The sequence below is a fragment of the Octopus bimaculoides genome, chromosome 5 (assembly GCF_046866305.1).
Source record: "Octopus bimaculoides isolate indiv1 chromosome 5, ASM4686630v1, whole genome shotgun sequence".
Classification (NCBI taxonomy): domain Eukaryota; kingdom Metazoa; phylum Mollusca; class Cephalopoda; order Octopoda; family Octopodidae; genus Octopus; species Octopus bimaculoides.
The window spans coordinates 115,345,397-115,358,879 of record NC_142932.1 but is presented as its reverse complement, the minus strand read 5'-3'; the positions used below and the strand labels follow the sequence as shown (position 1 = coordinate 115,358,879).

At 39.8% G+C, this 13,483-nt stretch overlaps 1 protein-coding gene across 1 annotated transcript in view; it reads left to right on the top strand.

Annotated features, from left to right (window-relative positions):
- The first annotated feature begins 3,023 nt into the window (after nt 1-3,023).
- LOC106879954 (ATP-dependent RNA helicase DDX51) overlaps nt 3,024-13,483 on the top strand; it is a 33,827-nt gene continuing 23,367 nt past the window's right edge. The window contains exons 1-7 of the mRNA XM_014929714.3: nt 3,024-3,295; nt 5,214-5,344; nt 7,158-7,684; nt 9,010-9,160; nt 10,884-11,029; nt 11,815-11,931; nt 13,314-13,375. Of these exons, the coding sequence (XP_014785200.2) occupies nt 3,273-3,295; nt 5,214-5,344; nt 7,158-7,684; nt 9,010-9,160; nt 10,884-11,029; nt 11,815-11,931; nt 13,314-13,375 (1,157 nt within the window). The 5' untranslated portion in view covers nt 3,024-3,272. The remainder of the gene's footprint in view (nt 3,296-5,213; nt 5,345-7,157; nt 7,685-9,009; nt 9,161-10,883; nt 11,030-11,814; nt 11,932-13,313; nt 13,376-13,483) is intronic.

Genomic DNA, 13,483 nt, shown 5'->3' with positions numbered 1-13,483 from the left:
CCCAACTAATACTTATTTTATCGACTCTGAAAGGATAAATTTACATTTAGAACGTAAAGACGGACGAAATACCGCGAAGCATTTTGCCCGGCGCGTTAAAGATTCTACCAACTCGCCGCTTTATAGTTTAAGCATAATATTTAAATCCAAATAATTCCAGTGCAATGTTCGAAGAACTTAGCACTGTAGTCAGAATTTCGAAGAAAATATTTGTGTTTTAAATTTGTTATAAGCGACAGAAAAAGTAGTAGTTGAAAATAGCATTCTGTGTATCGTACTTAACATTAGCCACCAACAGAGCCGCAAATGCGAAATATAAGTTAGTCCTAGAGCGCACAATGTTCCTGAAGGTCGGCAATGGTCTTCCTCGGTCACGAGTGGACGGCCATCATATATATATATGAGAACCCAGGTTCGAAATTTCCCCAAGACACCTGATGAAGGCTGGAGGGTATATCAGCCGAAACGTTGTGTTAACAACAAACAAGATGAGGACAAATATCCGTCAAATGTAAATAACGCAAATAATGTAAATAATATACATAGTTCCTCGTCTCTTAAATATAGAACTGAATTGTTCAATACTTGCAGAATGCTTCGTTTGTGTATGAAGAACAAACCACTGTAAATACAGTGACCCCCTCGACTATTGCGGGTGATACGTTCCAAAACCTCCCACGGAAACAACTAAAATCTATAAAAAGTATATATAAATACCTATCAGCTGCAGAAACCCGCGATATACCAAGGAGTCCGCGATATACCAAGGAGTCCGCGATATAAACTTACATATATGAGCCAGAAAAATCCGCGATGTACTGAGTGCGTGATAAGTGAACCGAGATATGACGAGGGATTAGTGTATTCTTTTGTTTTTTTATTCTTTTATTTGTTTCAGTCAGTTGATTGTGGCCATGCTGGAGCACCGCCTTTAGTCGAACAAATCGACCCCAGGATTTATTCTTTGTAAGCCTATTACTTATTCTATCGGTGTTTTTAGTCGAACCGCTAGATTACGGGGGCGTAAAGACACCAACATCGGTTGTCAAGCGATGGTGGGGAGACAAACACAAACACACCAACATCAGTTGTCAAGCGATGGTGGGGGGACAAACACAGACATACAAATACACACACACACACAAACATATTATATACGACGGGATTGTTTCAGTTTCCGTCTACCAAATTCACTCACAAAGCTTTGGTCCACCCAAGGTTACAGTAGTAGACACTTACCCAAAGTGCCACGCAGTGGGACTGAACCCAGAACCATGTGGTTGGGAAGCAAGCTACTTACCATACACCCACGCCTACATTTATATGTATATAATACATGTATAATGCAAAAAAAAAAAAACTTGCACACTATGTTAGCGAATAAAAAAGAAATAAGATTTTAAAATTTATTCTTTCTGCACCACCCAATACCAAATATCCCACGGCTCGGTATTAATTCGTAGCCAAGTGGTGGAGGACCCTGCTTTAGATCATCTGTTAAAATTGCCCCGCCACCTTCTCTTAACCGGGAAGGCAAGGCAGTTTTTATCATACTGGTGGCCGTGGTGAAGGAAAGTGTACAGTGGACTCGAGCAAAAGGTTTAGTGACAAACACTTTCGTCTCTGGCCAATCGCTCATCAACTTTTTCAAGTTCCACTTGAAAAGGAAGGTGAGAATAGAGAGGCAAGTTTTGTCTCATGGAAGATTCAATAAAAGGTGGGTGAATGTAGCTAAGATGGTACGCGCGAATGATGAAACCACTTTGAGCATGATCCTGTAAATCCAAAAAAGAGTGAGAGACCGCTTTGCTCCCATGTGTTTTTCCCTCCTTGCCTGAGGTTACCGTGGTCTTTTTCGTAGGTTTTTTTCTTTCCACGGATAAACCTAATCTGTTTTTTTTTTTTTACATTTTTACTCTGTTCTGTGACACACGATCCCTTTTGATGGAATTTTTTTCCTACTCTACTCTTTACTCTTTTATTTGTTTGTTTCAGTTGTTTGACTGTGGCCATGCTGGAGCACCGCCTTTAGTCGAGCAAATCGACCCCAGGACTTATTCTTTGTAAGCCTAGTACTTATTCTATCAGTGTCTTTTGCCGAACCGCTAGGTTACGGGGACGTAAACACACCAGCATCGGTTGTCAAGCGATGGTGGGGGGACAAACACAGACACACAAACATATATATATGTACATATATACGACGGGCTTCTTTCAGTTTCCGTCTACCAAATCCACTCACAAGGCTTTGGTCGACCCGAGGCTATAGTAGAAGACACTTGCCCAAGGTGCCACGCAGTGAGACTGAACCCGGAACAATGTGGTTCGTAAGCAAGCTACTTACCACACAGCCACTCCTACGCCTCTTTTTTTTCTTTCGTAAAGTTCTACATTGTATTTGTACCCTGTGTGGCTAATAAAGAAAGATATCTATCTTTCTATCTGTCTGTATATCTATCTATCTATCTCCGTCATTTCACCTGTCTACACGATTAAGCATTAAAACCTAAACCAGTAACAAGACATTTATCGTCTATTACATTATTTTGATATTTTATTATCTCGTCGTTTTCTTCAACGGTACAATACCCACGATATACAACAATGCATAATATAAAGAGTACTCTTTATCTATACATATAAATATATCTGTTTAATGTTGACTGTCAGAAAAAAAGAGAACTTAATAACATATTAGACATTAATAATATATTTTGTTCGAGTCCGTCTCAAACTATTCTGAATTTCCCCTGTAGAGGCACAAACTATTCCACCTGGAGATTCTGTCGACTCAACAGGTGAAACTCAGAGCAACAAAAGAATCACACGACCAAAAACAAAAAATATATATTCTGAATCTACTTCTCCTATATATTCTTAATTTATGCTTGCTTTTCTACAAAGAAAAAGAAATTTTAAATAACAAATAGATCTTTCCTCAAATTCACTTGATTTTTAAGAAAATCTCCACTGTTGGAAATTACGAAAATTTATCGAATTTAAATGAATTGCCTCCCTTAACCGGTGTCACCCGAATCATTAGAGAGACACAATTCAGTTTTATGTTGAACGTTTTTGGAAAGTGTTTATTGACAGTTTAAAGATTCGATCAAGTTTTTTATTAATTGGAATCGAAATCAAATCTTTTAATTTACATGTACATTTATATTTAATTTTTTTTTTAAATTGTCTTAGTTTTAAGAGTAGTTCTTCCTGCTTTACACACTTCGTAACCACGTGTTTAATGTAAACTTTCACCTCGCCGTTTTCAGATGCCTTTATTTAATATTAAGCGGTAAGTACAAAAAGTATTATTACCAACACATCATGTCATTGATTTATAACCAATATATTGTCATATTTTTTGTGTTGGGAGCGGGGTGTCAGTACTTTTTGTCATTAATGTGATTGTTAGCAAAGACATAACCCTTGTCCTAAGCCATGTGTCCCATAAAAATATCCTCACTATTGACACTCGATTGCGAGCTGCACATTATGTAATTTGATGACGTACGTGTGACTTTAAACTTCGCAAAGGCTGATATAGTCTTCATAATTCTGCTATTGGTAAATATTATTATGGGATCGATTAAGGCACCGAGCTGGCAGATTCGTTATCCTACCGCACAAAATGCGTAGTGGCATTTCTTATGGTTCGGTTTTACGTTCTGAGTTCAAATGCCACCGAGGTAGACTTTACCTTATTTTGATATCGAGTATATGCCTCCTCTAACAAATGCTTGTCTTGTGCTTCATAAAAACAAATTAATGTCTTGAAGGCCTAATCAAAATCAATCATTTGCGATAATTTTAAGTGTTCCCTTAAAAATATGTTATTGCTTAGTTCCAATCTTTCGATTTTAAGGTCCAATATTTACTGTTTTACAAAACAGGTTAGTGCTAACGTTAAACGTTTCAGATGGGTTGAATTTCGTACTCGATGAACAGAACTAACTGTAGCCATCATTTTTTGCTGTAGCTATACTGCCCTCCGATTTAAAGTTTTAAAATAGTTTGTTTACGAAAATTTAGCTGCTGTGTTGTGCAAATCAATCAGTTTGGTAATCAGCTTTGATCGTAATCAAAGACTTGTTTCTGTTGTTATAAAACGGTTTATTGAAAGTATTTGTTTTTGTCCGTATTATTTAATACAGTTATGGAACAGTACCATGACCTTTGTAGGCAGTTCCTAGACCATGGGACTAATGTCCTGTCTGGATATTGGCAGGTAATATGTGGGTAAGATGTGAACCCGGTGCTTCTGAGTAAACAGGTACACTCTAAGATCAGGTGATGCTGTTCAGCATTACATTTGACAGAGTAATCTAAACACTAATTGCATGCAATTAATTGAAACATGTATTTTAAGTCTATATTGTTCAGATTACTCTGTCAAATGTAATGCATATTTATTCACATTGTTTTGAATGAAACCTGCATTATCTCACAGCTTCGAGTTTACAATGATGTGATTGTATGACATAGTTGGCAGGTAAATAACACCATTTGAGCGTTATCATTACTAGTGTTGCCTTCCTGGCATGTGAAAAGACATTCGAGCGAGATCACTGCCAGTGCCGCTGGACTGGCTCCTGTGCAGGTGGCATGTAAAATACACCATTTTGAGTGTGGCCGTTGCCAGTACTGCCTGACTGGCCTTCATGCGGGTGACACGTAAAAGCACCCACTACACTCTCGGAGTGGTTGGCGTTATGAAGGGCATCCAGCTGTAGAAACTCTGCCAAATCAGATTGGAGCCTGGTGTTGCCATCAGGTTTCACCAGTCCTCAGTCAAATCATCCAACCCATGCTAGCATGGAAAGCGGGCATTAAACGATGATGATGTGAGTGATGGATCTGGTTGTTTTGAACATAAAGTAGGTAGAGTATTTGAGCCTGATATGGGCAAGACCTTTGACATTATGTCATGCTTGAGAAGGAGACCCATCAAGCCGAGGAAAATCACAGTCGTGGCAGATACTGGTGGCATGTAAAAGCACCCATTATACTCTCGGGAATGGTTGGCATTAGAAAGGACATCCAGCTGTAGAAAACCATGCCAAATCAGATTGGAGCCTGGCACAACCTTCCAAGCATGGCAGCAAAGAAGGAATCCCTTGCAGCAAGTTATAACTTGCTATCATGAAATTTATTCTGCCAGCCACTTTGTATCTCTTTGCAAATGATGTTCTGTTTTTTTTTTTTCTTTACAGATATGATGCTGACAGTGACTCAACTGGGCAAGTTTCAAAAGCCACATATCTTTCAAGATTAAAACATCTCTTGCAAGATGCAAATAAACGCAAAGAAGCATTAGCATCTCTGTCAGCTCAAAAAACCTCAGGTAAAATTTTCACGTTGAATATATTTATTTCTTTATTGCCCACATAGGGCTAAATATAGAGGGGACAAACAAGGACAGACAAAGTCGACCTTGGCAGAATTTGAACTCAGAACGTAAAGACAGACAAAATACTGCTTTACGTTTCTGCCAGCTTGCTGCTCTTCACATTGAATATATTAAATCATTAATGTTTTATATTGATATTCTTGAGTAACCCTTGACAGTTCTAATTGAATGGATTCAGTGGCATGTAACTAGTTTATGATTACATTTAGAAACAAGCTGTAAAACTTACCACAAATATAATGTGTTTAGGTGTTAGTTTGAGTTGAACATCTTAGTTTGTTCTTTGTTTAAGCAAAGGCATGGCTGTGTGGTTAGAGAACCTTGCTTTGCAACCATGTGATTTCAGGTTCAGTCCTACTATGAAACACATTAGGCAAGTATCTTCTTGTATTGCCCTGGGTTGACCAATGTGTTCAGAGTGAATTTGGTAGACAGAAACTATAAAAAGCCCATTGAATATGTATGTGTGTGCTTTTGTGATTGTCTCCCACCATACCATAACAACTGGTATTGGTTTGTTTACATCCCCATAACTTAGCTATTTAGTAAAATAGACCAATAGATCAAGTGCTACACTTAAAAATAGATATTTGGGTCATTTAGTTTGACTAAACCCTTCAAGGCAATGCCCCAACATGGTCGCATCCAATGACTGAAACAGATTCGAGATAAAGATTAGTAGCCATGGTGACTGCATCTTTCATCATCATTTAGCGGCCGCCTTCCATGCTAGCATGAGTTGGACGATTTGACTGAGGACTGGCAAACCAGATGGTTGCACCAGGCTCCAATCTAATTTGGCAGAGTTTCTACAGCTGGATGCCCTTCCTAATGCCAACCACTCCAAGAGTGTAGTGGGTGTTTTTACATGCCACCGGCACAAAGGCCAGTCAGGCGGTACTGGCAACGGCAACGCTCAAAATCGTGTATTTTATGTGCCACTTGCCCAGGAGCCAGTCCAGTGGCACTGGCAACGACCTCGCTCGAATGTTTTTTCACATGCCACCAGCACAAGTGCCAGTAAGGCGACGCTGGTAACGATCCTGCTCAAATGGTGCTATTTACGTGCCACTGGCATGGAAGCCAGACAGCTGCTCTGGCAATGATCACGCTCAGACGGTGCTTTTGCGGTCCTCTGGTACAGGTGCCATCACGATTTCGATTTCACTTGCCCCAACAGGTCTTCGCAAGCCAAGTTTAGTGTCCAATGAAGGAGAGGTTGGCATGGGTGCCAGTCGTCGATTTTTGGTTCGATTTCAATTTCACTTTGCCCCCATTTTAAAAGACAGAAGAGATTTTCCTACAATGACAGAACTGAATTGGATATGTAGTAATATTGTGGCAAGCTGGCAGAAACATTAGCACGCCGGGTGAAATGTTTAGCAGTATTTTGTCTCACTTTACATTCTGAGTTCAAATTGCACCGAGGTCGACTTTGCCTCCTGAGTCAATAAAATGAAGTCCGGCTCAGTGGTATTAACTAAACTTCTCCCTTCAAAAGTTTAAGCAATTATTATATATGCATTTGTGTGTATGCACATACATATATATATATATGCACACAGCCAGCCTGTCATTGTCATTTAACATTCATTCTCCTTGCAACCATATTATCATTATCACCTTCATTTAATGTCCGGTTTCCATGCTGACATGTGTGTGTTAGATGGAGAGCTGCACCAGACTCCAGTCTGATTTGGAATAGTTTCTATGGCTGGTATATGTATTGTATATAATGTAATTTCAGAAGAACCTGAGCAAAGTGATGAAGTGGTTGTCCCAGAAACAGCTGAAGATGATGGTGGTGTTACTGTTAAAGAGATTAAAGAAATCAAAGAACAAGAAGTACATCGCAAGAAAAAGAAGAAACGCAAAGACAAAAACAAAATAGCAAGTCCCCAAGTGAACGAAATTGAAGTTGCCCTGACAGAAAAAACTGAAAGTAACCAAGTATCAACTAAACATAAAAAACGTAAAAGAAAAGCTTCTGTAGATAATAATAATAATAATGATGATGAGGAAGAGGCCATTTCTTCACGTACTCTTGCTAAAAAACTGAAATTTGATTCTGAAAGTGTTGGTAAATATGAGGATAAAGTGAAAGTGGACACAGAGGCAGATGTGGATGCAAATTGCGTGAATGAGGACCAACACTTGGAAGTGCCCCTTGAAAAACAGAATGGGGATGTTAATGAAAGTTTTATCCAAGAAGGACCACATGAGTTTGGGGAATTCACCGTTCTTGGAGAATACAAAAGACAGGAAGTACAAAAGGTAAGATGTTTTTGTTTGCACTTGTGTTTCATTACTCATCCTTTATTCAGGTGCTAACCGACATTTTCCTTGTTTCCAAATATAAGCTATGAAATTCCACAAGTCTTTGAATGTTGAAATGGTAGCATCGCCACTGCCCAAGCAGTCATGTTATGAAACCCAATGGAGTCTAGCACACTTATTCACACACACACTTTGGGCTTCCATACAGTCCCCATCTGTTTCAAATTCTGCTCGCATTGCTCAACACTAAGCTATATTAGAAGATACTGTCCCAAGGTGCCACACCTTGGGATTGAACTGGAAACCACATGACTATGATGTAAATTTCATGATCACATTATAGCCACATGCGTGGCTATGTGGTTAAGAAATTTGCATCCAAACCACATTTTTTCAGGTTCAGTCCCACTGTGTGACATCTGGACAAGTGTCTTCTACAATGGCCCTGAGCTGACCAAAGATTTGCAAGTGGATTTGGTAGATAGAAAATGAAAGAATCCTGTGATATACATATGTGTGTATATATGCACTTGTATGTATGTGTGTGTGTGTGTTTGTGCCATGTCTTGACATCACATGATTACTTCCAGTGAATGTCACTTATTGCCAATATACTGTGAAAATACATGTGGTCATTGGGGTATATTATTGGGTTGTCCACAAAGTTCGTGCCGATTTATAGTAGCTTGCCTTTCGACTTATTTGCCATGAAACCACCTCAATTCTGGGAAGAGGGTATTTTCAAGTTAAAGGAAAGATGGAGACGCATTGTGCAACAAAATGGCTCATATTTGGTTTACTCTTTTACTTGTTTCAGTCATTTGACTGTGGCCATGCTGGAGCACCGCCTTTAGTCGAGCAAATCGATCCCAGGACTTATTCTTTGGATACCTAGTACTTATTCTATCGGTCTCTTTTGCCAAACCGCTAAGTTACCGGGATGTAAACACACCAACATCTGGTGTCTGTGGGGGGACAAACACAGACACACAAACACATATACACATATATGTACATATATACGACAGGCTTCTTTCAGTTTCCGCCTACCAAATCCACTCACAAGGCTTTGGTTGGCCCAAGGCTATAATAGAAGACACTTGCCCAAGGTGCCACGCAGTGGGACTGAACCCGGAATCATGTGATTGGTAAGCAAGCTACTTACCACACACCCACTTGTTATATTTTAAATTAATTGAAAGAAACATAGAGCATCTCAACAGAAATATGGTAACAAAAGGGTTAAGGAACCACAAAGATGCTGTCTTGTCGGTTCATTTTTACCATTCTTTACTGTAGTATTGTTTTTATTTTTATTACAGGTTTCTCGGAAATTACCTGATTGGCTGGTAAAACCAAATTTGATAAAAACTGATCTTTCAGAAGAAAAAACACACGTTTCTGAATTTGAAGGTCTTGATGCTAAACTAAAGAAGAAGCTTCAAGAGAATGGAATCAATTATTTCTTTCCAGGTAAGCTTCCCCCTTTCTCTTCAGTTTAAGAAATAGTACCTGCTGATGGTGCCACATTATAAGCACCCAATACACTCTGAAAAGTGTCTGGCATTAGGAAGAACATCCAAGGCAGTGAGCTTGCTGAATCATTAGCATGCTGGGCGAAATGCCTCCATGAGGCCCAACGCTCGAAAGGAACTCAGCCACTTTGCCTCCATGAGGCCCAACATTCAAAGTGAATTCTCTTATATGCCACCAGCACAGGTGCACTTGAGTCTGAGTTCAAATTCCACCAAGGTCGACTTTGCTTTACATTCTTTCGGGTTCGATTAAATAAGTACCAGTTGAGCACTGGGGTTGATGTAATCGATTAACCCGCTTCCCTTAAAATTTTCAAGGGCTTGTGCCTAGAGTAGAAATAATTAGGAAGGGCATCCAGCTGTAGAAACCATCCTAAAACAGATTATGGAACCTGGTGAAGCTCCTGGCCTTGCCAGCATCTGTCTAACTGTCCAACCCATGCCAGCAAGGAAAATAGATGCTAAATGATGAGGATGATGATGTAACTATTTTTCCAAATCAGTATTTAGGTAGGGGGAAAGCTCCAAAAAGGGTCTCAGGGAGTAGCATCCCTGCCTTCCTGAACTAGTTTTCCACCAAATTTCTTTAAAATCGTGGTAGAGGCCTTGGTCTTGGGACCACTCATGTCTAGAAACTGAGGTTGGTGATAAGCAAGGGCATGCTTCCTGTGGAAAATCCAGCTCCAAAAAAGCCTCATGATAGCAAAGGAAAATGGGCACCAGACAGTCCAAAGGTTGGGGTGGGTTGCACCTGCTTGCCTTGGTTGCTATGACATTAAGGTAGATGTGGCCACCCCTGTTAACGGGAACAAAAGCTGGATTTAAAACACTGGATGATGATGGCGGTGTATTCATCATCACCATTATCATCATTCAATGTCCATGTTCCATGCTGACATGAGTCGGAGAGTTTGACAGGATCTGATGTGTCCAAGGACTGGATTAAGCTCCAGTGTCTGCTTTGGCATAGTTTTTATGAAGGCATGATCTATAGGTGCAGGAGTGGCTCTGTGGTTAGTAGCTTGCTTCCCAACTAAATGGTTCTGGGTTCAGTCCCACTGTGTGGCGCTGTGGGCAAATGTCTTCTACTATAGCTTTGGGCTGACCAAAGCCTTGTAAGTGGATTTGATAGACAAAAACTGAAAGAAGCTGTCGTATATATGTATTTGTATGTCTGTGTTTGTCCCCCCCACCTACCATTGCTTAACAACCAATGTTGATGTATTTACATCCCCATAACTTAGTGGTTCAGCAAAAGAGACTGATAGAATAAATACCAGGCTTACAGAGAATAAATCCTGGGGTCGATTAGTTTGACGGTGCTCCAGCATGGCTGCATTCAAATGACTGAAACAAGTAAAAGAGTATTGTACTTTAGTTCTCACAGAAACCTGCTTGTTTTCTCAGCCGTTGGTCATCGAGGTGTTTTGGTAGTCTGGGCTAGACATGTCGCATGGTTCACAGACAACAGGTGGACTTGTGCAGTTGCTGAGTGGTATCCTAGAGATCAGAAAAGGCCACTTGGTCAAGGTGGAAAAGAATGGCACAATCAAGACAGAACCAGAAGTGCATTGTGACCGATGGTCTGCTCAGTGCTGTGATGATGTTAAAATTAATTATGTTATCATTTAATTGGTTTATTCCTGCTTTATTAATTACAGTGCAATGCCAGCTGCTTCCAGTTCTACTTAAGGATGTTCGTTTTGGTGTGAATGTCGGCTGTGCAGGATACCATCCTCGAGACATCTGCTGTTCCAGCCCAACCGGGAGTGGAAAAACATTTGCATTCGTCTTACCAATTCTTCAGGTAGGGTTCCAATATTATCTGTTTTTATCTTTTTATCTTTTACTTGTTTCAGTCTTAGGACCTTGGCCATACTGGGGCACCACCTTGAAGCATCTGTTCAAACAAATTGGCCCTAGTTCTTTGTTTTTTAAGTTTAGTACTTATCTGTCTTTTTAGCCAAACATTTATGGGGACGTAAACAAACCAACACTGGTTGTGAAGTAGTGGGGGAAAACAAAGATACACACACACACACACACTCTGGGCACACGGTATCTGTTTACCAAATCCATGAAAAGGCATTTGTTGGCCCCAGGCTATAGTAGAAGGCATTTGCCTAAGGTGCTATACAGCGGCACTAAACCTGAAACCACATGGTTTTAAAATGAGCCCCTAAACCACACACTCATGCCCATAGCTACTTTAACCCTTTCGTTACTGTATCTATTTTGAGATGCTCTGTGTTTCTTTCAATTACTTTAAATATAACAAAGAATTTAGTAAAATAACTTAGTTATCATTAAGCTGGAGTTAGGAACATAAATTGTGACTAAGGTTTGGTGGAAGATTTTAATTCAAAACTTAAGAAAACAAGACATTTGTTCTCAGAGTCAGAGCCAGTTTCAGCTGGGTTGGCAATAAAAGGGTTAAGGGAAAAAGTTTTGTACCAAGATTTAACTCTAAATTAGGGCTGCGGCTATATATAAGTAAATACAGCATGTGCATTGAACAGATCTTTAATTTTCTTACACTCATGTGTTCTTTATATATTTAAAAACTTTTGTTACTTTCTATTTCTTTGTCAGTCACTCAAAGGTCGAGTTGTGTGTCGTGTAAGAGCTCTTGTTGTTTTACCAGCCAGGAGTCTTGCCCAACAAGTATTCAATGTTTTCCGAACTTATGCTGCAGATCTACATCTGAAGGTAAAATATTTGTTTACCCTTTGTCTTAAGATTATCTTAATTTGAGGATTAGGAATCCAGATTAGTGTTCAGATCTTGCCTTACTTTTTCCTTTGTTCTTTCTTAACCATTTTGATATTGATCAGCATCAAACCTCCTTGGTTCTATGACACAAAATTTCCTGTTTTCACCCTTTAGCATTTCAACCAGCCATATCCGTTCCAAAATATTCCAGCTGTTTTACATTTAAACTGACTAGATCAAGCCTCTCACACCTATCTTACAATGCTATTCTTATTTCTTTATTACCCACAAGGGGCTAAACATAGAGGGGACAAACAACGACAGACAAAGGGATTAAGTCGATTACATCGACCCCAGTGCGTAACTGGTGATTAATTTATCAACCCTGAAAGGATGAAAGGCAAAGTCGACCTCGGCGGAATTTGAACTCAGAAGATAACGGCAGACGAAATACTGCTAAGCATTTTGCCCGGTGTGCTAACGTTTCTGCCAGCTCACCGACTATCCTACAATGCCATTCTAAGAATAAAGAATCACATCACTGAAATCTCAAGGCTACAAGATAATATATGATTAATTCAAAACGATGTGAATTATTAAGCTTTAAATTTGAATGCAGGATATGGTTAAACTCACCAGATCCAGCCTCTCACACCTACCCTATAATGTCATTCTAAAAAATAAACACTCACACCTTTTGAAATGTTGAAGCTACAAGATAATGCTTGATTAAATCACAAACAGTCATCATCATCATTTAACGTCTGCTTTCCATGCTAGCATGGGTTGGACAATTTGACTGTGGACTGGCAAACCAGATGGCTACACCAGCCTCCAATCTGATCTGGCAGAATTTCTACAGCTGGATGCCCTTCCTAACGCCAACCATTCCGAGAGTGTAGTGGGTGCTTTTACATGCCACTGGCACGAGGGTCAGTCAGGTGGTACTGGCAATGGCCACGCTCAAAAAGGAGTCAGTCCAGTGTTTCGTTCACATGCCACCGGCACGAGTACCAATAAGCTGAAGCTGGAAACGATCGCACTCGAATGGTGCTTTTTATGTGCCACCAGCACAGAAGCGAGACCGCTGCTCTGGCAGTGATCCCGCTCGGATGATGCTGTTAGCGCTCCACTGGCACGGGTGTCAGTCATCGAATTTGGTTCAGTTTCAACCTCACTTGCCCCAACAGGTCTTTGCAAGCTGAGTTTAGTGTCCAATGAAGGAAGGTTTGCATGGGTGCCAGTCAACGAATTCGGTTCAATTTTCGACATTGTTTAATATTTGTTTTCCATGCTATTAAAGTAAATGAATCTTTTACCATTGATCCACAGAATATGAACATGTAACTACTGTTTCAATTTGTTGCTGTTTTTCTTAGGTTATCTTAATTATGGGAGAGAAAGTCTTTCAAAAAGAACAAGAATCTCTAGTTGAGAGAAGGTAGGCATTTTCTCTTTATTTTTTTCAATTTGGATTTCATGGAAATTTAGTCATGCACATGTTTTTCACATTTTTGCACATGGAGAGGCTGTACCAGGTTCCAGCCTG